General features: G+C 45.2%; 1 protein-coding gene across 1 annotated transcript in view; it reads left to right on the top strand.

Annotated features, from left to right (window-relative positions):
• Positions 1 to 27,700, top strand: part of LOC118789431 (partitioning defective 3 homolog B-like) — a 206,495-nt gene that overhangs the window by 158,267 nt on the left and 20,528 nt on the right. Inside the window, 2 exon segments of the mRNA XM_036545850.1 lie at positions 257 to 538; positions 13,926 to 14,046. Of these exon segments, the coding sequence (XP_036401743.1) occupies positions 257 to 538; positions 13,926 to 14,046 (403 nt within the window).

Genomic DNA, 27,700 nt, shown 5'->3' with positions numbered 1-27,700 from the left:
TGTCCATGTAACACACTTGAAGTTGTGGTATAGTTATATACTCCATAGCTATTAGCATAAAAATGGTACAGAATATCAACACTCATACCTCAGTCAAAACTGTGATGTACAGCTGTATGGCTGTGGGCTTGGTTTGCCGATTCCTTTTACTGTGTGGAATATATGCAGCTTATTTCCTCTGTGTGCTGTATAGCAGGCTGCAGGCTGGGTGGTTGGTTATAGTGTTGTGTAATCCGGTTAGCCTTGTCTGTTGCAGGATTGAGGCCAAACACCAGGAGCTGAGGGAGCAGCAGGCCCGGGACCGCCTTCCTCTGCCTGACGTGGAGGACGACGACATGGACCCCAACTACGCGCGCATCAACAACTTCCGGGACCCGCCGGCCTCTGCCCAGTACCCACAGAGAGACCGCACCCCGTCCCCGAAGCTGCCCCCGCTCCAGGCTTCCCATAGCCGGGAGCCCTCCGCAGAGGACCCCGTGGAAGGGCTGTATGCCAAGGTCAACAAGCAGAGACCCCCTCCACCGCCCGTGGCCGACAGGTTAGTCACACAGAGCCCCGGTCCAGCACAGTTCAGTGAGACACAGGGTCCTGCACAGTGTGTGTCTATACAGAGTCCCAGTTCAGTACTGTATGGTTACCTGGAGCTTCTATTCCCTTTAGTTAGCCTTTTAGCTCTATAATGCACCTGTACATCTCAAAATTAAACTGCAGGTAAATTGTTGTCCTTAAACATCCCCAAAACTTAATAGCCTTTCTTAGAGACTGAGCCTCTCTCAGAGTTCGGTTCAGATTTGTGGGGAATTTGAGACTTTCTGAACTAGTGGGATCCGCTCACTGTCATTGTGTGTTTACCATGAAAGAGTGAAACACTGATAGTCCCATAGACAGTGTATTTTTGATTTATTATGAGAAGTATTCATGATGATGGATACTTCAAGAGTGCGGGAGATTTTAGTGTTATTTGGACACACATTCCTGTATCAGTGCATTTGTGTTCATTTCATGGCTGTGAAATTGTCAGAGATGGAAATGTGGGTCGTTTTTCTCCCTCTCACGCTCAGATTCCTCCTCTGGGTCCCCACGACACTCTTGCTGCCTTTGATTAAAGACAGCCGTTAGTTAGGGATGCACTCCCTGACAAGCACATGTCCTTTCCCAGATTAAGCTAGATAAGATTAGATGGTGCGATTTTTTTTTTTTTTTTTTTTAGAAATGGATTTCTTCTGCTTCAGTTCCCTCTTGACCCCATCTCTACCGTAGTGTTAGAACCCACCACCGAATTGGGACATTTACCCAAGGGGGGCAGGGAAAGGTCCCATTGGTTCCAGCACTCCAGCATCAGGCAGTAACCTGGAACATGATGAAGAGCTCTCAGTGCACCACAGTTCTGCTCAGTAGACACTCTCTGGCCTGACTGGATGAACACATTAGTAGGGTTTGCAGAGGGAAGGTTTATTGATAGAGCAAGATGCAAAACTGTAGAGGGAGACAGAAAGGAACCCAGCAAATTGTGCAACTCATTTACTCCGGTTTCCAGTTGAGAATCAGAGGCATGGAATCAGGGCGAAGATGACTGGTGGAAGTGTTAAACAACTGGACCTATCACGTGAAGGTGAATGGTTCAGATCTGGTGTGGGCACATGATTGTATTGTAATGTAAAATATAATATTGTATTGTATTATATTATATCTATTGTACTGTACCATTATGCAAGATATTGAATTGCTTCAGTAAACATGTCGTATTACCGGCTAATAAAAACTGAAGCTACATAAGTTGCCCTGGATAACCGTGTCTGCTGAGCAATTAATACTAATAATTGCATTTCATCTTTGAGCATAATATTTTTGGTTCACTACTGGGCCTCGTTAGCGTGTGAACTGTTGATGGAGTAGTGAATGACAGGCAGCGGGCCTGGTTGTAGAAATGTATCACAACACTGATTTTAGAATCCCTGTAATTAAAGTTTGTCACCGGAGAAGTTTTCAAAGTGTGATAACCGCTGTGCTTTAAATCGTGCTGCATGTGAGATTTAAAGCCGGGTGTTGAGAATCATTAATAAGGCTCAGTTATTTAAAGAGCGAGGCAATTAAATAAAGTCTACCACCCACCAGATCTCAAAAGGCCACTCCACTAACATTTCATCTCCCTGCGAGTATGACACGATAGTTAATTGCTGTGATATTCTCTTCCCCCATTGCCAATATGTTGCTTGATTGCACTTAGGATTTTTTTTTTTAACTGTAGTTGATGTACTACATGTAATCGATGGCGAATACATGTTAACTCGGGTGAAGCACCAGCTGAAAGGCTCCATTGCCGTGGTGGAAACTGACAGCTTGAGGGGGTTATGCTGTGGGACTGTGGCCAGTGGTAGTGAAATATGAGTCAGGACAGGCCAGTGACAGGGACTGTAAAGGCTTCTCAGACCAGAAGGATATTTCCATACGATTACTGGGTAGCAGAGGGCTCTGTATTCTTTCCAGGAGTGTGAGGTAGTATTTAGTGGTGGAGAAAATGACAGAGACAAAGGGTTTAATTATATCTTCCTTTCTTTACTAGACTCACCCTGAAACCGCGAACCTTCTTTCGCCCTCTTCGCGGCCAGATGCAAACCGGTGTGTAAGCGTCTTACTTCCACCAGTCCCTCTTTGCGATGTGAGCGAGCGGCCTAACTGTGGCTTTCCTCTGAGCTGGGCAGGGGTGGGATAAAGGCAGCGGGCCTCTCCATCGGGTCCTTGAGCCGGAGAGAGCTGGTCCCCCAACGGCCCGCCAGCGCCCGGGGCCCTCTTGGCCCCCTCGGCCTCTGAAGAGCTCTGAAACCAGGGCCAAGGGCAGCTCCCTCAGCCCTGAAGAGGCTGCCACTACTCATTTCAAGAAACTGTTACTATAACAACTACAGCCTCCGGAAAGCTCCTGTCCAATTCAGAGCTTTTTTCTCTCCCTGTGGGGAGGGGGAGTGAGGGTGGGAGGGGGGGGGGGGCAAGGGGGCAGTGGAGGTGCACAGTGAACTGAGAGAGCCTGAATACAGTGTCCTGTAGGTGACCCTGAACAAAAGGCTGAACAGTGCGTGGAGAGCGGACAGGAAACCGCACTGTCTCCCGTATTCTGCAGGTAACATCTCTGCTCAGCGCCTCTCCTTTCTGCAAAACCACAGCCCCTGAAAAGACGAAAAGATTCCCGTCTGTGTGGGAGAAAGTACGGTCCGCTGCTGAGTGCTCCTCCGCTCCTGTTTTTCTCCCACTCCGCTAGCCCGTGTCTCACTAGCAAAATAATTATATAAATCAATGGAGAGAAAGAGAAAAGCTTTTAGTGTTGCTTGGGTGAGTGCTGGAGTGCTTTTTTCCCCCCTCTTAATTAATTAGCCATTCTCAGGGCTGATTGAGTGTTCCAGGCAGCCGCTTCAGGCCTTTTAGAGGGTGGCGAGCGCTTCCTTTTAAGTGTTCCTGCATCCTCCCTCTTCCTCCTCCTCCTCCTTCTCCTCCTCCTCCTGCCCCTCCGGCAGCCCTACAGGTAATGGTGGAGTGAGAGCAGGGCTGCTGCAGGTGGCTGAAACGGCCGCTCAGGTCTGTAGAAACGAGGTGTGTTAAACGGACAGGATATGACAGAGCGTCACACAGCATTTCTGCATTCAGCGGCATGCGCTGTGATGGTGTTCAGAGGGATACCTGTAGATCATACACTGCCTAAACAGACTGTTGGGACTGTGATCAGAGGAATGCTGCAACACTCAGCTAGTGTACAAAATATGCTTGCATTTTTGAAAATATGGCATGTATGAACTTTTAAATGGTATATTTCCTTCAAACAGTGAAACACAAGCATGTATTTACAGTGAATTTTAAGCGCTTCCTGTAGAGTTCATAGGCCTTAGATGGCTATAGGGTTTATAGGGCCTCCCATATTAGTATATCTTACCATATTACTGGAAATATTCCAGTAGACCATCTGAAGAACACGCCTGTCAATTCTGTGGTATTGTTGCTTCTTACTGAGAAGCCAGTGTAACTAATTTATTTTATTAATTTATTGCCATTATTTGGATTCCTCAGTCTCTGTTTATGAGTTTTAGTGTCTATCGTTCAACAGCAAGAGTGCCACTATTCCTCATAAGAACCTGTCCAAAAAAAGCAGAGCTTTTGCGGCACCCTGCCCTACCTGAGGAAGAAGTGGAAGGTGGAGTGAGGATGGGGTTGAGTTTCTCCCCGTGTATTAATTGAAACCCGAAGACAACATAATAATAAATTATGAGAGCAGACCTTTCAAATCTAGAGTGCACCTAGCACTGTTAAGATAGGCTGATAGGATGCACTGGTAAACTGTTTCATGCATTAATAACTCTGGGGGTCAGTGTAAAAGTTGATTCTGTAGTCTACGTTATTCATTCTGCCTCAGCTACTTCGGCAGTGCACATTATCAGGATTACAGTATTGCAAAAACATTGGTCTGGACATTTCTAGAAGAAACAGTTATTCACAACATCCAAGGAACTACTGTTCAGACTGTCTGTGCATTGAAACATCTACCCAGTTATTAGAAATACCCTACCTGTTAATGTCTCTTCTTCCTGACAGACCTTTTGATATTGTCATAGAGGATATTGTTAAGGTTACGATCTGATCCCTGTGACCTATAACATTTTCCTGCCTTAATATCCTCCTCATTTTCTCTAATTATTTAACCCCAGGTAACCTCACTTGGGCTGAGAGGGTGAATTCGTACTATTTATCTATCGATTTATTCATTCATTCATTCATTCATTCCCCTCTTCCTCTTTTGTTTGTTGTTTTAGCGCATAAAAAGTTGTTGGTTGTAAAAAAAAATACTTTGTCCTGAAAGGGCAAAAAAAATCCTGCTTACCGGTTATCTGCTGAACCAGTTGGCTTAACGTTAAAAAAAAAGGAAAAAAAATGGAAAATTCCCTCTCTGTCCCTTAAATGTCAGTGTTACTGTAAAATATCACCTACATGTCTTCCTGTAGGTTATGGACCCAAGCTAACCTAACCTAAAGGTAACTGATTCGATCATTCAGAGGAAGAACAAATACTCTTTGAAAATGTATCTTGGTTTAGAAAAAAATCAGACATATGCATGTACACATTCATGCAGTCACTTGCACAAATTTACACGCACACGCACGCACACACACACACACACACACACACACACACACACACACACACACACACACACACCCCCACCACACACACACACACATCCCTGTCTTTTTTTCCTCCCGCATCTTGTAGCCTAGCAACATGTCCCTCCAGCATGCAGTGGTAAAGTGGTAGGTTCATTTTTGGGAGCAGTGCTAAAGTGGTAGCTGTGAAAAAGTGGCTATTTGACAGGTTTGATGGCTTTTCAGCTCATATTGTCATCAGTATGTTGCCATATTTTTAAATGGACAGGTGGAAATGGCAGTGCAGTGTGGTGGTGAGGGCTTCACCCACTCTCGATGCAGTTTGAGCTAACACAGAGGTGCGAAGAGGCACCTTTGATTTGTGATTTGTGTCATTAAGGTTTTGGCCATTTTCCACCTGTGTGCAGTCATCATCTGACCTTTTTCAGCCTGCAGAAGTTCTGTTCTGGATAATCATGATGTAACCAACAGTCGTTTTTGCTGAAATGGCTGACGTGTGTATTTAGTGTCAAACTCAACCTATGTGTGGGGGGTGTGTGTGTGTATACATATGTGTGAACGTCTGCGTGTGTTTATATACATATATGTGTACATGTGTGTGTATACATATATGTTTGCATGCGTGTGTATGTGCGAGTGTGTGTGTGTATATTCATATGTGTGTGCATGCATGCCCCTGATTATTTTCAGCACTGACAGTTGAATCATTTCCCTGGCAAACCTGCCAAGGAGGACACCAAAAAAAAAAAAAACCACACAAGTCTGTCTAAACAATGTCATGCTGGCCAAAATCATTTTCATTATTTCCACAATTGCAAATGGCTTTTAAAAAGAGGTGTCACTTCTGGTTAGGACGGCTGAACACAGACCTGTTAGAAAAGGCTATCTTTTGTGGTCAAATTTCATTTGCGAAAATGTCGCTCAGCTGAGGACCAGTGGTTCAGAGAGATGGGTAGATGGGGAGGGAGGCGCAGAGAGAGTGGAGAGAGGAGGGCGACAGGGGACTCAGAGGGAGACATCTCTGCTCCTCCACTCCGCTGCAGACTCTGGGAGGCTTCTGCACATGGGAAGTGTTATGCCACATACTGTCTGCATGCCCCCTTTCTTTTCTCTCTAACTTTGTTGCAGTTCGCTCGTGATGCCAGATTGTGACTTCATTGGGATCACATTCCTCCTTAAAATTCAGAGCTTCGCCGACAGGCTGAAGGGAATAAAGCAGCCTCTCCTTGATTCGGTCTGGCTCAGACGGCCGGTTCTTAGTGATGTAATTAAAGTGATGTCATATGACAGCCCAGGAGGTTCCACAGACAGAGCTGTGAACCAGGAATTGAGTCTCAGTGAAGAATCCTGCCTGCCTTTGATGTGAACAGGGAATCAGCTCCTGGAAAGAGACTGTGAGCATCTCTCTCTCTCTCTGTCTCCACTGCATGCATGCACGATTACTCCAGTAAAAACCTGAAGTAGTGCAGCCTTACAGCAACCCCTGATAAGAGAGACGTCAATGGAAGACCTTTTGAAATGGAGAACACTGAGAAATAGCAGTCAAACGAAGGCTGATTTCCAGGAATCACAGGCACGCTTTGAAATGAGACACCAATTTCACGGGGGAAACATGCCTGAATTACCACAAGGTTCCCCCACCCCACCACCATCCCCGTGCTCTGATCCAAGTCCCATGTCTAACTGCCGAGACTGAGTCTTGCAGACCAGATTGGGTGCAGACACTTGAGCACTGAAAGAAGCATCCTTTAGGTACTCAGGCATAAATCCACTTCTGAAACATGGCCGTCTTTTTCACCTGTTTACCTCCATCCCAAAGAAAGATTTTTTTTCTCTCGGGTTTTTCGCTTTCTTTTTTCTGTGCTTAAAAAGATGTTGGTGCCATTATAAAGTGTGTAAATCAGAGATCTGTGTGTGCGTCTGTGTCTGCCCTACCCGACAGCTTTTTACAGTCCATTTCTGAAATGAAACAATAAATTAAGTGCGGAGCAGGGTCACAGAGAGAGAGGGCAGCTCCATTGTCCAAAGACGTCATTTCTGTCAGATTTATGTGGTCTCAGCTTAAGCCATCATTTGCGGAGCACTTAAGATCTGCTGACCTGAACATTTCTTCCTGCATAAAACCATTACAAGAAAAAAACGGCCTCTAGAATTCCTGGGATTGCGTTCGCTGGAATATGCAGACTACACGCTTGAGGGAGGAGTTTTTTGGTGGGGGGGGGCACTGTGTCACTTTCACGTACAGCACAAGCATGAATATCACTGGGCACCTACATGTCCAAAGGCTACAGTCTCCAGCTTTTGTGCATATTACACGGTGCCTGAATGGTGGTTCAGCGTCGCAGGCCTATCATGGCTACTGCAGAATCCGACTCAAGTGTCCAACTGCACTTGCACTTGAAACAAATAGAGGTGCACCGCGTGTAGTTCCCCAATTTAGGTTTGCCAGCCTTCGAGCGGCCACTCCTCTGACTGCAGGGATTTGGTAGTGTTTTCCTCTTGTTTATATCAGGCTGCCAGGCTCCCTGGAAGGAGGAAAATAAATATCTTTACCCTTTACTGAACTTTCTTTAATGCACCCTCTGACTTTCATTTCTGGAGAAATGGAGCTGAGGCCAAATTAACTTTTGATGACAACCTGGTGCCCCTGCCCCCTTGTGTGACTGCTTGCATCAGTGTGAAAAGTGTCCTGCTCTCTTCCTCTCTGCAGCTGACTGAGTTTGCGTTTAGAGAGGGGCTCCTCTCTCCCTCTCTGCAGCAGAGTGTGTTGGGGTACAGAGGGGACCCAAACTCACCCCTGCTGCAGCTGAGTGTGGTGGGGATCAGAGGGGCCCTGCTTTCTCCAGCTCCATGGCAGAGTGTTTTGGGGTGCAGAGAGGGGTCCTGCTCTCTCCCTCTCTGCAGCTGACTGTGTTGGGGTACAGAGGGGCCCTGCTTTCTCCAGCTCCATGGCAGAGTGTTTTGGGGTGCAGAGAGGGGCCCTGCTATCCTCTCTCTCTGCAGCTGAGTGTGTTGGGGTACAGAGGGGCCCTACTTTCTCCAGCTCTATGGCAGAGTGTTTTGGGGTAGAGAGGGGCCCCAAACTCACCCCTGCTGCAGCTGAGTGTGGTGGGGATCAGAGGGGCCCTGCTCTCTCCCTCTCTGCGGCTGACTCTGTGGTACAGAGGTGCGGCGCTGTCCTGCCTGCAGCAGACGGAGTGCATGATTACGTTTGGAGCCACGGGCTGTGTGGGACTCTAATTAAACATTGATAGTGTTATTCATTTGGACGGCGAGGTGTGCGCTCAATCAAAATGGCAGCTCTAATTACGTTCCCGGGGATTAGCTAATGGATTTCTGGAATGAGGCCGCTCTCTGCATGCTCCATGCCAGCCGTTTCGGGCACGCAGGGGTGGGGGGGGGTGAGGTGGCATGGGGGGGGTTTTGGGGGGTGGGTAGAGGGGAGAACGAGGGGATGGGGTGAGGGGTACAGTAGAGGTGTGAGGTCACTGAGAGTGGTGTGTGGTTCAGCAGTCTCTTATTAAGAGAATTCCCAGCGCTCAGTGGTAAAAAGCCCATATAGACTATGAGATGATTTTACCATGCGAGAAGAGAGGTTTCACCTCTCTGACTGCCACAGATTTGTCCAGAGCCCCCTGTACTAGTGATTTAAGCCGTTTTAATGAATGTGAGCTCTGCAGGCTACAGAAGAGGGCCAATCTGAGTGTGACTGCCATCCTCCAACCTGCCTGCACTGCGAAGAGTAAGATTTCCAAATTACACTATTTCCAGTGAGCTGTAGATCAAAAGGAAGTGACTTGATGAGGCGACAAAATGGCAGTGAGATATATTCTGGGGACCCCACAACTGACTGTGATCTATGGTTTCTGCTGTTGGTGGTTTTGGGCAGGCAAGAGCTGATTTATGTAGTCCTGGGTGAGAAGAAGAAGGTAAACCTCCCCTTGCTTCACTGTAAGCTCGAGTGTGCTTGTATAGCATGCGTGACAGTATGCAAAGGACATTGCTGTCTTATACTGCGAGTCATTTCATTTCAGGACGTGGGCTCCTGTCTGAGTCGGGTGAGTGATGGTAGGTGTTTGAAGACCAGGAATTGTGTTCCCCCAGGGTTTGAGTGATGTGTTCTTTACGTTTTCCGTAGAGCTAATATAGAGTCGCGCTGCTCAGTTCGGGGGTCAGGCACTGATGAATGTGAGTGTCGGCCTGCTCCTCTGTGGTGTGGGCAGACAGACAATGACTGTAATGGAAAGGTTGTGTTTACGAAAACAACTGTGCCGGTCCCTATCCGCAACAAGGAGGGATGAAATATAACAGCCCCCAACGCAGCTAATGTGCTATTCAGGCCGCTAGCATCTCTGTTCATTACCGCCAGCTCGTTAAAAGATAAAGATGTGGAAGTTGTGTTTTATGATGAAGCATTCATAGCCCAGTCAATAGCCGCCTTTTGAAAAAGGGGAAAAAAATGGCGCGTGCAATTTTTTCTTTTTTTACCGTGGCCCGTAAATCGCGTAGCGTAGCCACGAGGGAGCGTTAGCGAGAGGGGAAACACAGAAGAAGATGAATGTGGGCGTTCACTGACACCCTGTTCTCCCAGGCCTTCCATCACCGAAATGGAGAATTGAGAATTTTGGGGGGGGGGGGGGGGGGGGGGGGGCAGTGTAATTCTGTGCCATCGCTCACGGTGGAATGCTCTCTGTGGTTTACTCAGAATGCTGCTCCTCCACAGATTTACAGCCAACCCAAACACTGTCATGTCACATCTCTCCTCATCCCTCTACAATGGCTGCCTGTTACGGCTCGGGGTAAAATTCTAAACTGGCTCTAGCCTACCAGAGCTGTAACAGAATCCCATAACCCTCACCCTAACCCTAAACCTTACAATCTGTCGTCACACCTCCTGCCAGACCTCTCGGCTCTGCTACCTCAGGTCACCTGGTAGTCCCTTCCTGTTAGGCTTGCTCATGTTGTTCATGTCCCTTCTCAACCCCCGCATGGTGGAACGGAATCCCCACAACTGTCAGGACAGCAGGATCACTGTCCCCTTTTTGTCACAAATGCAAAACCCACCTGTTCGGACAACATTTGGGTATTCCAAACTCCCTCCTCTTATTAACACTGTACTAAAAACAACTAGTTATAAAAGAGGACTTGAGTTAAGCAGATGAAAGCCTGTTGGGGCCTCAAGCCTCTGCAGCAGTATGAGCCCAGTGGTAAATGCAGTGTGGCCATATAAACTTGTGAGGATACAAACTTTGTGCCTGGAAAATTGGCGGTTATAATTTAATGTAGTACGCTCTATGACAGCATTCACTTTGTTGAGGTTTACTGTATTATATAAGGTTCTTTTCTGCACATTGCAGCGGCTGTCTCCTTGTACCACCGAGGATGATTGCAGCCAAAGCTACACCTATTCACAGATCAACATGACAAATGATCCAGTGGTCATATTTTACCAGATAATTATTGGCAGACCTTGATTAGTTGAAGCCTGAGAAGATGATGAACGGCGGTATGGGGCCAGTGCGCACAAACAGCTGAGTGATCACCCGGTAGTGCAGTTTGTCAGAAACCACTCCTGCTCAGGGGGAATTGAAGTGGTATGCTCGTCCTCCACCCCACCCCCCCTCTCTCCCTCCTTCACTCTCTCTCTCTCTCTCTCGCTCTCTGCTCTTATTCCACCCTCCGTGTCTCTCTCCATCTCTCTTGGCCCTTTCTCATTTGCGCACACCGCAGGTACAGTATGAGTTAGATGGCAGTGCAGGCACACCATCTGATGAAGACTGCTGCCTGTGATGTGGGGTGGGGTGGGGGGGGGGGGCAGAAACGTGTGGGAGGGGCTTCAGAATCCCTTTTTCCTCAGCGCCGCTTAATGCTGCGCTATTGTTCCAGGAACTGGGCAATAAACAAGGCGTAGTTTCAAGAAACGCAGCCAGCCGAGGTGAAACAGGCTCTGTGTCTGTGCAAGCCGGTGTCAGAAAATGACTGATCTTTGAGCCAGGGGGGCGAGAGAGTGAGAGGGTGGGAGGGAAGGAAGGAAAGGAGGGAGATCACCCCGGTCGTTGCAGTTCCTGGGCGTCCTTGGAGCGCTGTCCTTTTCACACTCCCTCTCGTGTAGCGTCCTGGCCGGTTCCCACAGTCTCATCTATCTGGAATGCATTCCGCTTTTTTTGTCCCTTAACGAGATTTACAAAAAAAAAAATGTTAATTTTTCAATCCTAATTGAATCCCTTCTGCGGAGCCTGCTGTATTCATTTTCTCACTTGCCCTTCATCAGCTTCTTGTTTAACCTGATGCTCCCAAATGCTTAATGAAAGGATCTGCCACAGAAAATATAATAAAGGGAAAAAGGACAGGGGCTGCACCCATACCGAAGGCAAACTGGTCAAATTGGGTTTGACATTGTTCACTGTGTGAGTCTTGAGTGGTATGGGAGGAATTTGGGAGATGCTGGGACCTGAGTTTTTTTTTTTTTATTTGAGTGTTGGGACAGTGTGCTAGTTGTTTTTCAGTTGCAATTGAAAGAAAAATTACAAAGTGAGTGGTTTGTGTAAAAGCCAGGCTCCTCTATGAAAGGATAGTTTTGGGGTGCAGGAGATTCTTAATCCGTCTTTATCCTAGGGTCTCCTCCTTCTCATCAGAAGTCACTCAAGTTAGTTATTTGTTATATTAAGAAGATATTTTTAGCTCGTGAGCATTTCCCCAAATAGATGCATTTCATTCAAGACCAGGTATGAACCTTTTGCCTTCATAAGCCTACAGCAGGCTTAGGCTTACCTGTGTAGGCCTGCAGCACCAAGATCGATACTGCTGTGCAGCAGGTAAACATGCTGTTTTCAGTCATGGAAAGGCCTTCATGCCTGCACACCCCGTCTGCAGAGTGTGTATGCCAATGCCCTTTGACAGAGGTGGCATTGGATGGTTAGGTGGGTTTGCATGGCGGAGCTAGGAAAAGCAGGAACTTGTAGTTCTCCCTGCCACTTCACTTGCCATCTGTTTTATCTACTGTCATTTAGGTGAACCGGTCAGGTTAGCCCAAGTTACCTTGTGGTAGAGGTTGTGTAGTGTTATGCTCATACTCCCTGGACCGGGAGTGTTGTTAGCTTGGTCTGACACCGTTGCTCATTCAACAAGAGCTCTGTTCCTTTGTGCCAGAAGTCACTCTGGATAAGAGCGTCTGCTAAATGAATGAAATGCAGTGAACCTTCTGCTGATGTCCAGACACACTCAGTCTCTCCCCTTATAGATAGCAAGAGACTGAAATGTGGAATGGCAGCCTGGGTTGACTGTAGGATGGAGTTTGTGGAAGGGGGTGGAGGTGGGTGTTTGTGTGTGTTTCTTTGGTTGGAGTGGGACTGCTGTGTCGCTGTGTGGAGGGCGGGGGGGGGGTGGGTGGGTGTTTGTGTGTTTGTTTGGTAGGAGTGAGACGCCGGCCTGTGCGTGTGTTTGTGTCTGAGGGGGCGGTGCAAACGCTGGCACAGATATATGTCAGGCGTCCAACTTCCTCAGCACCATGCCAGAATACAGTGTGTAGAAAACAGGAGGTAAATACTCAGAACTTGAGAGAAGTGATATGTAGTCACTAGAAACCTGGGTTGGGATGTTCTTGTGTAGTATGACGGTACTGAGCCATATTACAGGAGATGACATGTGTATAGTACATCCAATTACATATGTATCACATTTCCTAAGATGTCTATTTTTCCAATATGAAACTGTCATTTATGTGTATCTGTCAGACAAGGTCGAGCAAACACTGTTCTTTTTCTGTCATACCATCTCACCTCGCCCTGTATTGCATTATATTATCGAAAAGCCTTCACTTCTTCATCAAATCCCTGGAGTATCATATGAAAAAGTCCTTTGAAAAAAAGCACAGTCTCATTTCTATTCCAGCTGATTGTTAATGCCCAACCTGCCGTTACACAGCTGGGTTCTGTTTTCTAGCTGGACATCATCACTGGTGTCTTCTGATTCAGATCTATGTCTAGTGTTTTTATCTACAATGAAAGCAGTCAGAGAGTGGAATTTTCAATATCTTAAGAAGGAATCTCACCATTTTAGGAATCTCTTAACAGTAGTTGCATATTTGAATATGTAATCTGTTCAAGACCACCAGTGTTCACTGTATTGTAAATTCACCGATCATTTCTGATTTTCAACCAAGACCCATTAAAAATCAAATGCTTTTCAAAATGGCACCTGTATTGAAGTAGATGACAGTCTCTTCCCCAGGGATTTAAGGCTATCTCCAATTACAGAATTCAGCTGTCATCGACTTCACCGCATCCAGTGCTTTGAAAGTAAAGTCTTTTCAAATGGAAAGGAATAATTACGATTCAAAAAAATGTAGATTCCAACAGCTGAAGTATGGGCCATATTTTGAACGGTGTCAGAATGCTTTTTTTTGATAAGCTGGAGTTTGTGTTGAAAATAGTCCATTTTCTTCAGGACAGAATGTCCCCTTGGTTTTTCAGAAGAGGCAGCGCAGCCTCACTAAGGCTTTTACATTACATTATTGGCATTGAGCAGACACTCTTATCCACAGCTACTTACATAGGTTACAGTTTTTTACAATGTTATCCATTTATACAGCTGGATATTTACTGAGGTATTCGTGGGTTAAGTACCTCGCCCAAGGGCACATCAGCAGTGCCCCAGCGGGGAATCGAACCGGCAACCTTTCGGTTACGAGTCCTGCTCCTTAACCAATACGCTACACTGCCCCCCCCCTGCAGTATGATCACTTTCAAGCTTCTCACCGCAGTGTCTCTGCTTGGGGCCCCACAGCAGCGCCGACCGGATCCAGCAGCTGAGGAGAGAGTACCAGCAGGCCCGGCGAGAGGGAACCGCACCCGCCTACGAGGAACTGGAGGCCCGGCGCCGCGGCCCAGACTACGACCCTCACCGGGTGAGTGACAGCTGACCTCCGACCTCTGACCTCTGACCTCTGCGTGCCATACACCAGGGATGAACGGTTCTCTTTCATGCCTCTCCACCGTGAAGCGAGGTCTATGCATCACAGTATCCAAAAGTAACTGCAGAGTGGCATGTGGATTTGTGTTTCGTGCATCAACGTCCACAGATACTTGGCCTTGGATCTGACATGAAAATGGGGTAGAATAAAGCAATAATGGCTGCCGCCACGTGTCTTAAGTGTGTTAATGAAAACAGAGGTGCATGTGATCTTTTATATCTATAGTGTGCTCTCCTAGTTGAAGCTGAAGACTCTGTCCTGATTGTGACCTAGTTGCTCCAGAGCATCAGCACATACAGGCTAATAGATCACTGCAGATGTTTTTAATTTTGCTCAAATGCTGTATCCAGATGGAGTGGACGTATATGGAATGTAAAATATGATAAGCATACCAGTAGATGAACTGGACCTGTTTGCCTGTCCATGTGGGTATTGGGGTATGTTAAACATTTTTGGACTGGAGGTATAGACTGGAGGTAAAGACTTCATGACTGTGTCTAACACAGTGACATCCATTGTCATTATTCAGCAGTAATAAAGGGGAGGAATACTCAGTCCACACAGCAGTTAACTTAGTAAAAGCTTGTCATTTTGGTTTCAGTATGAACCATGAGCCAAGGGACAGGAAAGTTGCTTGCTTAAGTGCCAAAACACATAACTAGGAACTCTCTCCCACAGAAAAAACGATATGAAGGCGGCGTTTTTAGGAGAGAATGGCCATAGTTACGGGAACGAAGGTCTTTGACAGTAAGATAGAAGATATAATCGTGACCACATTCCGAGCATGTTTTTAGACCATACATGCTAAAGGGTTAAATGTGATCAAAAATCTTGATCAAAGAATTAAATGTCTGTGTCAAAATAAATGCTTTAGTTGACCAATTAATCAATGAATGCCTATGGCCGTAATATATGTGCATATACAGTTCATTCCATAATTATTGAGACCCCCGATTAAATAGGGACAAAAAAGATGAAACAGAAAAAAAGTACGTATTTTTTTTTTGCCACTGACACTATGTTTTTGAATGCTTATTCTCCATTTTCTTTATGAAAAGAATGATGGGATTATTCTCAACCCTACACAAACAACCACCTCATCAGAAAGATTTGCTTATGAAAACACCATTGATATAAATGCAGTAAGCACAGTACTGTTTAATCATGATATATTTCCCAATACACATAAACATCCTTCCCTCAGTCAGCTCTTAACTCCTTGTTTTTTGCCTTTTTTTTGAATGAATCACTGTTTACCTCTGAGTTTAGACAGGAAATTGTGCCCGGTTTCAGAAGTGAGAAGGTGTTGATGAGGGATTATAAATACAAACCAGATTAAGCGAGTCCCACACGGTAAAAGCAAACAGACTATTGAGCTGAATCAATAAGGGAAGGATGCTTTAACTCTTTTTGTTTGTTTTACTGATAAATTAATTCAGCTACTAATTCAAAGGCAGAGGATTGATTGAGTTATGAAGGTTAGGGGAAAAATACTGTAATAGCATAACGTGAGATTATAACTCAGTAATTAAAATTGTCATTTTTCCTGCCTGTAGAGGTGAACTATTCACAAAAAACTTTTAAAATGGCCACAAGGATTCCTTTAGTGACCATGGTCTAATGTTCACTGGTCTGAAATAAAGGCAAGGCAGCAAAGGGAATGGGGGTTTTTTTAAGGATTGTTTGTGGAAAACATCCGCAGACTTCCCCAAAAGTTGTTCCTGATAAAACAGTGGGGTGCTGTTACACCTGTGCCTTGTCTTCACAGCCTGGCTGTGTAGTGTTCTCACACACTCAGAGAGGCAACACCAAGCCTATAAATACTCCTCCACAGAGAGACACAACGCTTCTGCCTGTTGTCATCACTATACCAGTGATTCACTTAGGCTCCCCAAAATCTCTTTTTCCATCTTTATGTCTCTTTTTTTAGAAACATATTCCAGAGTTGAACATATGAAGTGTTTAATAACACTGAACATCTCGGCACAGATGGGCTTAGTCAGTGACTTATCTGGATGTCTGCTTTGACACTTCAAATAGTACCATGACTTAATGGAGTATCAACAATACCATAACTGTCCAACAGTGAAAGTTCAGATAAGTTTGAAATTCCCTTTTAAGTAAATGTTTTCATCGCTGTGGGGAACTCAGCCTTTTTATAGAATTTCTTAGGTTCTGTGGATAAACATTAGGAGATTCTCAGGAAAGGATGGTGTTGTATCAGCACTGCTGATGTCATTACAGCCGTTTCACTCCCGTTTATTTGTCTGAGTAACAGTGTTTACGGAACCTCGGGCATCACTGCGGACACCCTTGCCTGTTTGGAATTGTGCCACCACTGTGGGTAGGACCCAGCCTTGACTCCAGGCAGCTGGAAAGAAGGAGTCCAGGGTACCAGTGGACAGTGGAGGAACCCAGCTTCACTGAGTGTTCTGCTGATTATACTCAATCATCCTTTTATCAGCTGGCTCTTCATGTTCCTCCTCTCAGATGTACAGGCAGAAGCAGCAGTCGTAGTAATTCGGTTATCTCTGCTCCATGCATAATACGTCATCTAGAACTCAGCAGGCTAATTTGGGTAAAGTGGTCTTGAAATGTACATCCTGTTTGCCCTGTTTTATGAAAGAATGAAAGCCTCCTATGTCGAGCTAGCCTGTCCCATGATTTCCTTTGTCTTTCCACTGTAGAGTGAGGAATGGCAGTGGTGTCACAGTCTCGGGGGTGTGAGTCACTGTCTCTGAGGGAGATTCAAGGAAAAGAGCTTTGGAAACACCCGGTTTCCTGAGAGTCCAGTGAAACTGACACATTCATGTTTTCATTTCCAGGTTAACCTATCGCATCAGCGCAGGGAGTAAGTAATAACAACGTCAAAAAGACAGTGAGAGAGAGTGTCCTTATCTTAAGTGTTGGGATTAGTAGGTTCAGGACACTGTCTTTCTGTTCCATACCTATGTTGTCTCTCATCTCCAAGACCACAGTGATTTGTTTTTAACATCATAGACTCAGGCAAGAACCAATCTTCTGAAAAGAAAACCGTTTTTTTTAATCTCTTCAAAGCCTTTCTTTTAACAGTTGAAATTGTAAACGAGATTGTGAGAGGGGTATTTTTTGTTTTTTTAGGTAGAGCACTTGATGTGGTTTCCTTTCAGCCAAAAATAAGAAAGCCTTGTGACTGAGTGTGAGGGCCGGTAACTTTGTTAGGATAGGAATGTTAAAAGAGAACGCGAGACCGGCAGTAAACACTCTTAAGTAGCTTGCTGGGGAATGAGAGCAGACACTATTCTTGTCAAGTTAACAGAGGAAGGATTTTTCTTGTGAGAAAAAAGTGTCTCTAATCTGTCACCCCCCCTCCCCTCATCTCCCCCCTGGCCATCCTCTCCATCTGTGCCCTTCCGCCAACCCTGGGGCATGTGTCAATCCCCACAAATCCCTGCAGCACATCTGTAGTCCTTTAAGTAGAGTATATGTATTCGTCCACTTAATGGGGCAAAGAACATCCTGCGTTTGTAAACACAAGCGCAGAGCACAGAAAAGCCCTGTTCAAGTGTTTGAAAGTAGCATGCATGAGTGCATGATGTAATCTTCGCTGGCCTTGTCGTAGAGCTTGAGCGGACCAGCAGAAAGTATTTTTTTTTAAATGTTAGCGTTCAATGAAGCAGTGTTCTCTTAGCGGTTTGTGCTTTGTGTGGAGCGCTAAACAATGCCAGCTGCCCGGTGAATATTCCACCCCTGGCCCAACGGCTTCTGTACATGCTGTACCCACTCTGTATAGCCCTGGTGTCTGTGAAACCACAGGGACTGTCCCGGTGACAGGAGCAGGCCAAGAGGAGATGAGTAAGCCTTGGCTAAGGTGGAGGGAACAGGGGTGGGGTCAGAGATGTCAGGGTGTGGTCCTCATTTCAGTCCGTCTGGATCAGGAGCACCCAAACTAGGCCCAGGAGCCTAAAGTGGCCAGTGGTACCACTTGGTTTGGCTGTTGAAAAGCAAAGGATATTATTACATTTTTCCATTTCAGAAACTGAAAGTCTCTTCTGTCCTTATACAGAACGTTTATGTGCTTATATGTTTCCTTATCCAGAAAATGCTGAAAAGTATTTGAGTATCAGCCCCCCTGGTTTATGAATTGAAGACAAGGCAATCTGTTTGTGTGCTGTAGGCTTGTCATGCTCTGCTGTGAACTATCTGTGGCCTTTGGAGCTCTGAAATATGAGCGCACCTGGTCTAGATAACGTCTTACTCACCATGTGTCACAAGGGACGGAGGTATGGAGGCCAGGGCGGGACTGTAACAATGCGCGGCACTGTTGTTTCCCGCAGCCGTTGGAGTGACTGGTCCGTCTCGGGCCATGACTAACACGGCGTCGATTTTTCCAATTTAGTAAATATCACAAATTACAGTGCTTGGGGAAGCTGGGGTTAGACTGAGGAGTGCTCAAAATTCAAACTGAAGGGCACTAATGAGACTCCGCGACTCCGCTGGAACCCGCCCGCGGTGCCAGCACAGTTACTGCCTGTTGAAAAGGAGTGACGGCTTCACTGGGCGGGAGTCAGAGGAGCGGCACGGAGAAAAGAGTCGAACCTTTGGGCTGGCTAAATGGAACAAACATGGTTATTTCGCAGGGAGCAGCTGCTGATGTCTGATACATTACCTCTGCTGTTATGGAAATAAGAATACATGCTCAAGAGTCTGAGCTGCGTTTCCAGCTGGAATATGAGGTGAAACTTAAAGAGCAGGGCTGTGGCATATAAAAGATCTCTTTCTTATGGGTAGGAGTTACAGCTGTTTTATTCTACAGTTATGTGTATTATACTGTGAGAGTTTTTCTTTGTCCGTGCTGTCTCTGTTTTTGCACTATGGAAAAGAAAGAATCAGATGAACAGTAAATGGACTTTTAAAAAGCTATAAAATTAAAATGCGTCTTAATAGTGACATTCTCCCCTTTACCAAGTCACCTCATTGTTGGACCGCACAGCATTCACTGTGACCTCAGAGAGAATGACCATGTCGGGACTCAAAGGCAGCAGATGATGAAATGTTCTGCTAATTTAAGCCAGATAATCCGTCCTCTTGATCACCATATGGCTACAATGAGATTAGATGGCTAGAGAATTCATTTGCTGACTGATGTTCCCGTTAATTCACTTAAACTGACATTTCTCAGCGTGGTCTTTAGCGGGCGGGAGGAAGACCTGGTGGTACTGGAGCGTGTAGTCACTGGGGAATTTTCAGAGCAAAGGGGAGGCTGTTTTTCCACACTTGGTAATGTGCAGCAATGAGTAATTCTTCCAGAATGCCGAATCCCTCACGCCAGCTTTAGATTAATATAAATATGTTCAACAAATACCACGCCAATTTGGATTAGCCGACCGCAAATGCCATACCTCCTCAATGAAGCAGATTTCTGGGGGGGAAGCACATTCCGTTTGCAGCCCCCTGCATGGACCATTACACAGTGCCAGCGCCCAATAAGAGCTCTTCTTTAGTGCTGCAGCTCTCAGCTCTGTTATTATGCTGGTCCTGGGTGCAGGAGCCCCACGCAGTTGGACTGATTTTGCACACATGAAAGAAAGGAGCATAGGAGGTCACAGCAGCCTTTTCCCCCCGTAAACCCCAACTCTCCGATGTTCACGAGGCCACATTAAGAGGTGGCTCTGACTCCCTGATAGCTTTATAGTGCAACAGCCTTGAAAGCCTGACGTTGTCTCTGTGTAATCAATTTCATGTTTGCGCGTGTGTGAATCGTGCTCCCTGTATGGAAATGAGACCACGGAGCACAGCAGACTCCGGAGAAGACAGGAAGTTGCAGCTTCGCAAAAAACACACCCCGCCCTGCCAAAGTTCACAGCCACCAGGTCTCTGGTGCGGAAGGCGCGTTTCGAGTTGTTATACTGCATCGCGGGCAAAAAGCTCGTTATTTACCTGCTCATTAACGAGCACAGTGCAGGAGCGTGTAGATCGCGGGGAAGATGTGAGAGTTGTGGTGGCTTTCGGCGCACGTGTGGGTCCGATAAAGGAGGAACACCCGCCTTATCTGCTAGAATTCATTATATTGTGGAAGGGATGTGGTTTACTCATCTGTGCCATTGTAATGAAGAGATTATAGAGGAGAGCATGCGGCATGTCCTCCGCGTGACCGGCGAGCTGCTCTTCAGGTTTGTTTGTTTCCATGAAGATATTAAACATGCGTCATATTAATAACGCTCTAATCTGAATTCCAGAAGGCCTTTGAAGCATAAGTTAATGTTCCGGGAGACATCTCTGGCATTACTTAATACGCTGTTTGAAATAATTTAATAAACAAGGCATGGGAATCATGAAGATGGATTTCTGCATTTATCTTATCTGGCAGATCCTCCCAGAAGTTGAGATTGGTGGGAGGGAACGATAGCCAGAACATTAGTTATTGGGCCCCTTTCTGGTGATGATGTAACTCAGGGTAGATAAGGGTGTAGATCACCTCAATATTCATTACAAGCTGAAGAGCTTCCTTTCGGATGCCTTGTTTCACCTCAGTGTCCGGGCCCATGGGATCAGTACTGATTCTGTCTCACCGATCTGCTGGCAATATACTCTGTGAAGTCTGGCCCTCATCAGGCGTGAAGTAATCTCCTTGCTATCCGTGTTCGAGATGGAATGACAAGGTTAACTATTCCCTCTTAAGTTATTAGAGCGCTGAAGCCGAAGAGCTTCTAAAGGTTATCGTGAACGCAGCCTCTGCTGTGATTACGATTTAATAAACTTTATTCAGACCTGCAGTGTTGGAAGGAAGACATACTTACGCATGGGCATTTTGTGTTGGACGTGGTGTGGGAAAAAGACTGACAGGAGTAGGGGAAGTAGGGGAAATATGTACCATATATGTTGCATATTATTTTTTGTAGGTTGTGCAGAATTCCTGTGTTTGGGGATGGACAAAGCTAGAATGAATGGCGCCATAGTTTATTTGTATTTGATGAAGCGTGCTGTAGGAGGGACGTCCTTGGTAGTGACTCGGGATCTGAGATGCACACTTCTGTCTCACACCTTGTTTTTCATTTATTTGTGCATCTCTCTCGTTGGCAGTTGTGTTCTAAGTGCAGCACCAGATTCCCTCAGGCCAAATAGAAAAGTTGCGGGGCATAATTAAGGGTATGATTCAGGAGCCATTACAAACAGTGATTAGTCCCTAGAAGACACTCAAATTGAGTCCCAGCGTGCCTTGCACTCTGCGTAATTATCTGATATTGTCTGTCGTGTTCATCACCAAACGTCTTGCTACAAGTCTTGCTACATCGGTTCCCGCGGAAGGCTTGATGCTAAGCCAGCCTGTCTTTGCCTGCTCCTCTCCGGCTGATTAAGAGTTTCAGCTCAGACCTCCAGGTGTGGGATGACTCCTTGGTTACAGTCTCTGCATACAGGCCCCTGACAAATGTGCTGTCATGTGATGTCACTCTGAGGAGTCTGACACGCCGTGCCCCCCTTTGGCCTACTGGCTGTCTCCCGCCACCCCCTGATGACAGTGATGGATAAATGACATCTACAGACCATGTTTAGGTCGATTTGCGGTCTCTCTAACGTCCTCCCTGCGTTACCGTTTTCAGATTCTCCTCTTACTATTCTTATCTTTACGGGAAATAACCCAACATTCTGTCTCAGAGTAGGAGCAGGACCAGATTAGATTAATTCTGTGGCTTTCCCTGCTGTGTATTATTTTGCGTTTGAAGGCAGCCTCCATACTGGGAGAGGGTTCCACCAACTAATAAAACCTGTGTTTGATTTGGCCAGAGACGAATGGGAACAGACTTCAATGGCTGTAGCATGGATCACAAGAGTATTACCTAGTATAAAGTAGTATAACCTAGAGATAGAGGTTTAATTACCAACCGTGGTTATATCACAGGAATGACCAAATATGCATACGATATCAACATGTGGATCATGGGTATCTGTAATGTAGAGATACAGGTATAATTATCAATAATGGTAATATTTCACAAAAATTACCTAAGCAACACAGCACAACCATATCATCCACATCGTCTTTATAGATGCCTGCTAGCATTCCTGTTAGTAAAGAGGACATGATTCCCACTAATTATCTAGCTAGCCAATCACAGAATTTTATTTGCTTTTGCAGTGCACAAAATTATGTTTAAAGTAAGATTCGCAGTTAGAGGAAAAGGATTTTAAAGTATGTGCTATTTTTGAATGTAGTTTTAAAACTGAAAAATTTAGGCACATTTCTCTACACTTACACTTGACAAAATTTTACAAAAAACGTACTGTTGGTATTGTGGTTAGCTTCATCACTTACAAAAACAAATACTTCAGCTTGCACAATACTGAAGCACGTTGTTAGATATTTATATACGGTTGGGCTATGAACATTTCTTCAAATTAAATCACAAAAGAACAAGTGAATAGTTTGAAATTCTCATGCATCTTGCACCTCACTCATTTCCCTCTCCAAGACCAAAACGTTGTAGGTAATGTTCATCTGCATCCTACAAAATGAGAGGTCTTCCAGGCTAATGTGTGAATGGCTGGGTGTCAACCAGTAATGCCATTTATCTGCACCAGAAAGCTGTTGTGTCTGCCGTGACATTGTAACCAAAAAACTGCTAATTCTTTCAACCAAAATATGTCTATTTTCTAGGTTTTTGACAAAAATAGCTTTATGCCTGAATATTTTACATCAATGCAATCGGTATGATGGTGCAGATGAAGGACAGTGTGCAGTGCTATTGTTCCGGTGTCTGGAGAGAGCCCTGAGGATATCTGTTGATGCAAGTCTAGTCTTTATTACTGCATGTGAAGAAACAATACGACTAGAATAGCTTACCTCGCTAGGACTGTGTTGGCTGCTTTCTGAGAACTAAACTCATCCTGCAGGTGGGGTTTCACATCCGGCCCTCCTGCAAAGATCCATATACATTTGAAGGAGTGAAGCAGAGGAATGTGCTGGAGAGAGAGGGTCACTTTGGGAATAAAGAGGGAGAGAACTGCCTAGATAAGTCTGTTAGCGCTGATTGGGTTAATATGTGCTAGGGGAAGAGCAGAGGGGAGAAATTCTGCACCTGTGCTTCTGTAATCATTAATCTCACTGTGGTGTGTGGGGATATGGGGATTCCACAGTGGATAAAGACCCAAGTGAGTGGGCAGCACTTTTGGAATACAGATAATATCCTTAGATCTGCAGAAAAGAGGGCCATAAGGTTAACCCATGATGGTCCATATGGTCAGGGGAGGGGGGAGAGCTCTGGGGTGTCAGTGTCAGAATGTAACCTTGATTGTTTGAGACACTGATGTTCTTAAAGCTGCCCTGTAATCAGTATTTTAGCCCGGAATATTAAAGGCAGACCCACGCTTTCAGGGAATAACCCAGAGCATAATGTCTTCTCTTTCTTTAATTTAAACATAATGTTCAATAATTAAATGTGACCAGCAACCACAGTAATTGTATGGGGGGTTTTAACTCATGAAATGATGCTAGGGAATAGGGCCACTAGAAAAACCAATGCTCTGGTGCACTTTTCTGACCCGGGTGTCATACAGTCATGCACTCTGACACAGCTGTTTGTACACGCAGGCTGTGAAAGGAAGTTCACTGCCCTCCGCACGATCAAACTCACCCAAGTGAGACCAATCAAAGTTCTAACCAGCCTGTTAATCACATATCACAGCCTAGAGCTCTGTAGTGGGTTCTTTATGAGCTGGGGGAATAACCCTCAGCATAGCAAGAGAGAGAAGTTATTGCCTGAAGCCATTTGTGATTAAAGGGTGGGTCAAAGTTTAGGTTTGGGGCTTACTTAAATAAGAGTGGTATGGTTATATGTACGTTTACTTGTTTGTGTTTATGTACAGTTTGCCCCTTTTCGGATATGCCTAAAATAGCAGGATGATTATAGTTGCTCTTGAGGTGGGGGAAGAACTTAAGTGTCCTTGAATTTCAGTTTTGACCTTCTTCTTCAAAACAACCTGAATTGCTGTGATGATTCTGCGGGTCCTCAGATGTCAGATTCTGTGGAGTGGGTGGGCAGAGGTCACTCCCAGCGGAGGGGGAGAGGGGCTGGACCCGAGCCGGGGGCCAGGAGGGTCAGCCCAGGGATGACTGGATCAGATGACTGTCTGAGAGCTCCGAGAGAAAGGAAGAAAAGAAAGGCATGTGCTCAGTAATAATTGAGGAATTTTAATTGGATTACAGCCTGGGTATGACCTCGGTGTCTGACTGGAGCGCTGTTGACCATATAATGCTTTCTGGCCACTGATGAGCGCCGCACTTCCACGGAGAGATTTGCTCTCCGAGCATGCTCTCCTGCATTGCGCCTGATCAAAGACAATCTCCTTCCCCCGACGTCTCACACAGATCCACTGTGTTCTGAAAGTTCGGCAAGTGCCTGCCGTAACATGTCAGGGCTTGTCGCGGGAACTGAAGCAGCGATGAAGTCATGTTCACAGTGGACTGAGATCACCTGGGGTGTTCAGAGCGTTTCTGTATGATCAGTCATTCCAAGGATTGCAGCAGTCCTCTACTTTTGAATTAGTATGCGCAGAACATACACTTTGTACAGATTTGTTTAATGAATTCTCTTGATACGAGACTTGCCTGGCATGATTTTTTTGTTTGAAAGCATAGAACATGCTGAATTTAAAACTGGAATAGGATTTGTTCCTTTTTGAAAAAGTAGGTTTAAACACAGAGTAGACAGATACCTAACTATACTCCAGGGAAGTTGTCAGCACTTTGTAGCCCATGAATTCTTAAAACTGTTTTGTAGAACATTACAAGCAGATTTCAAATGCTTCAATAAATGACTAAGTTCAGTCACATAAAGCTTAATAATGAAGATGCTTGTTTATACTTTATCGGTGAAAGGTGGCTATTGCAAAAAAAAGGCAGTTGTCAGTCAAACCCTGAAGTATAATAAGCCTGTTCTGTGTGAGCTACTGTGATAATCAGTTGAGGAAGAAGGTTACATTGAGTCCTTTTGTTTGAATGTTTGAATTTCCCTTTTTTCAAATGAAACTCAGATTACTTTTATGCCATAACAAAAATAAAAGCTGCATTTAGTGCTATTTTGAACATAGAAAATGTCTCCATTCGTTTGTAAATGGACCTTGAGTGATAATTGCTCATTTTTACTCGTTTTTAGCATTTTGTTTGTAGAATAGCCCTAATTGACCCTCAGTTTTTCTGAGCAGCAATTCAGTCCCTTTCTGTCCTCAGTATTTTCCAAGTTGAACCCATGTTGTTATTTTGTGCCTCATGAGATGATCCCTAAGTAGGGGGTCTGTTGCAGAGAGGATGGTGTGTTTGCTACCAATCCTCCATTTTGAGTTTCCATTCTCACTTGCTTTCATGCGAGTGGAGAGATGGAAAGTGGAGATGAAAAGATTTCCAGGCTTCCAGGTAAATGGAGAAAGTACATGTCATCTCCTTGGCTTTTAGATTGCTGAGCGCTGTCCTGTGAGCTGAGTCAGTTTAATGTTTTTTGGCTGTTTTTTTTGTCCAAAAAAGGTAGAATTCGGACTGTGCTGTACCTGGTTTGTCTGCTTGCATGATGGTTGGCCGAGAGCTCCACGTACTGTGCTGATTAATCAGTGTGGCACAGCCCTGCCTGGGTGAGCATGTTGGAGTCGGAACAGCTCAAACACACATTTATATAAGTAACATTATTTCACATTTTTTATTTGAAAGATTTCAGTTATTATCCAGAAATGTGTATGTCCAATGCAAGCTACTGCTATTGACAGGGGACTGTTAAACTAAATCAAGTGTTTCCCGAAAATATACAAAAATAGACAAGGATAACCAATTTTTTTGATTTGTGAAGACCTAGCAACACAGAGTTGAACACTTTAAGCTCTTGGTTATATCAGGTTGTTACAGTGTGTGATTATGTATGTGCAATTTGTCTTACAATGCAGAAACAAATAAGTAAAAGCTTTGTTTGTTACCACAGGCAGAACTGCATTTGATTACTGTGAGACATTCGGAGTCTGTCCTAGGTCCCTGAAGCCAAAAACATTACAAATACAGGGTGTCTGTTGTTGGTCAGAACTCTCTTCCTCTACTAACCTCAGAATGGCCTCAGGGGCTAATCTCGAGAATGGCTGTAGATTGAATCAACACATTAAGGGAGCACAACTTTTTCTGTGATAAGGCCGGCTCAGGCACATGTCTGGCTGCCTAAATTTTCCATTCAGTCAGCAGAGAGCAGAGGGACTGGAAATGGCCTATCACTGCTAAAAAGTTCTGACTCCTAGATGATGGTACATCATAAAGCTAGAACAGATTTTTACCCCCCTGGACTGCAGTGATTCGTGAGTCCTACTCCTCTGGTTTGAGGGACTGATCCCAGTCTTGGATGCCACTATCAGACTCTTGATCCGGCATTATATGACTATGGTGGAAAGGCCTGGGCATTTTGACTGCAGAGTTTGAATTGAGAAAGCTGCTTCACTTTTAAAGATGGGTTTCCATTTCAAAACTAGGCTCCCCATCCCCTCTCTTCCAACTGGTAGCAGCAACACTCTGATGATGTGCTTATTTAAACCTTGATGAGTAATTCTTATTAATTTAACCAAGCATTTCAAAACTGAAAACAGAACTAACCCATATTAGCAGAGTACTCTAGAGCTGACACATTTTCATCCTTATAAGGGTGCTTGAGTGTTGGGAAACAGGATCACGAATCACGCTGAAAGCATTCAGATCAGTTCGTAGTTTTAATCCATTTTGATTCACGAGCAAAATTTTCCAACAGAATCAGAATCGCTCTGAATTGTATAGGAGAGCACAGCCATGGTCAGCGTGTGCTCCGTTACTCTGTGAGCCCAAAAGCTGCGTGCACGTTGAGATTGAAGGTCTGACTGACAGACAGAACGACCCGTGCTGTTCTTTTCCATTTTGCCAAACACAATGGTGTTCTTTTCTTTTGTATCAGGTAGTTCTGTTTCCAGGACAATTCTGTTATACTCCCTATGAACATTACTCTCAAACAAGTGGAGCACAGATATGTTTTTTGGCTTGTTTCAGTCTTCCTCAGGGATGTTCTCTGTTGGCAGTTTAATGCGTGTGTAAATACTTCTCTTGGTTTAGCATGGGACAGATAATGTTGCAGTTATCTGGCATGTATTCTGAATCATTTCGTTAGATTACGTTATTGGCATTTAGCAGACGCTCTTGTCCAGAGCGACTTTGTGTTTGTTATCACCAACTTGCCATTGTTAATATTTCTCTTGGTTCAGCGTGGGGCAGATAATGTTGCAGTTATCTGGCATGTATTCTTAATAATTTTGTGTGTGTTGTCACCAACTTGTCATTTATTCTATTTGTGGCCCGTCCCTATCGCTACAAGTCTTCAGCCCTTCAACCCCGCAGGTCACCGCAACCCTTCTTCGAGAATGATGCCTCTATCTGCCTGTGCAGACGCTGGTGACAGATCCACTTATCAAACCTTGACCCGTTAGCATGAACTGCCTTGTCGCTCCACAATGGGAGTCTGCCGCTGTTGCCACGGCGCAGACAGGGCCTCTTTCTCCTCCTGTCTCCCTCTGCATGGTTAATGGCTGCTGTGAAAACAGCAAGTGTTTAACATGGCTGTGC

Source organism: Megalops cyprinoides, chromosome 14 (genome assembly GCF_013368585.1).
Source record: "Megalops cyprinoides isolate fMegCyp1 chromosome 14, fMegCyp1.pri, whole genome shotgun sequence".
NCBI classification, from domain to species: domain Eukaryota; kingdom Metazoa; phylum Chordata; class Actinopteri; order Elopiformes; family Megalopidae; genus Megalops; species Megalops cyprinoides.
Note: the sequence above shows the minus strand (reverse complement) of the source record. Positions and strands in the feature narration are given on the sequence as shown.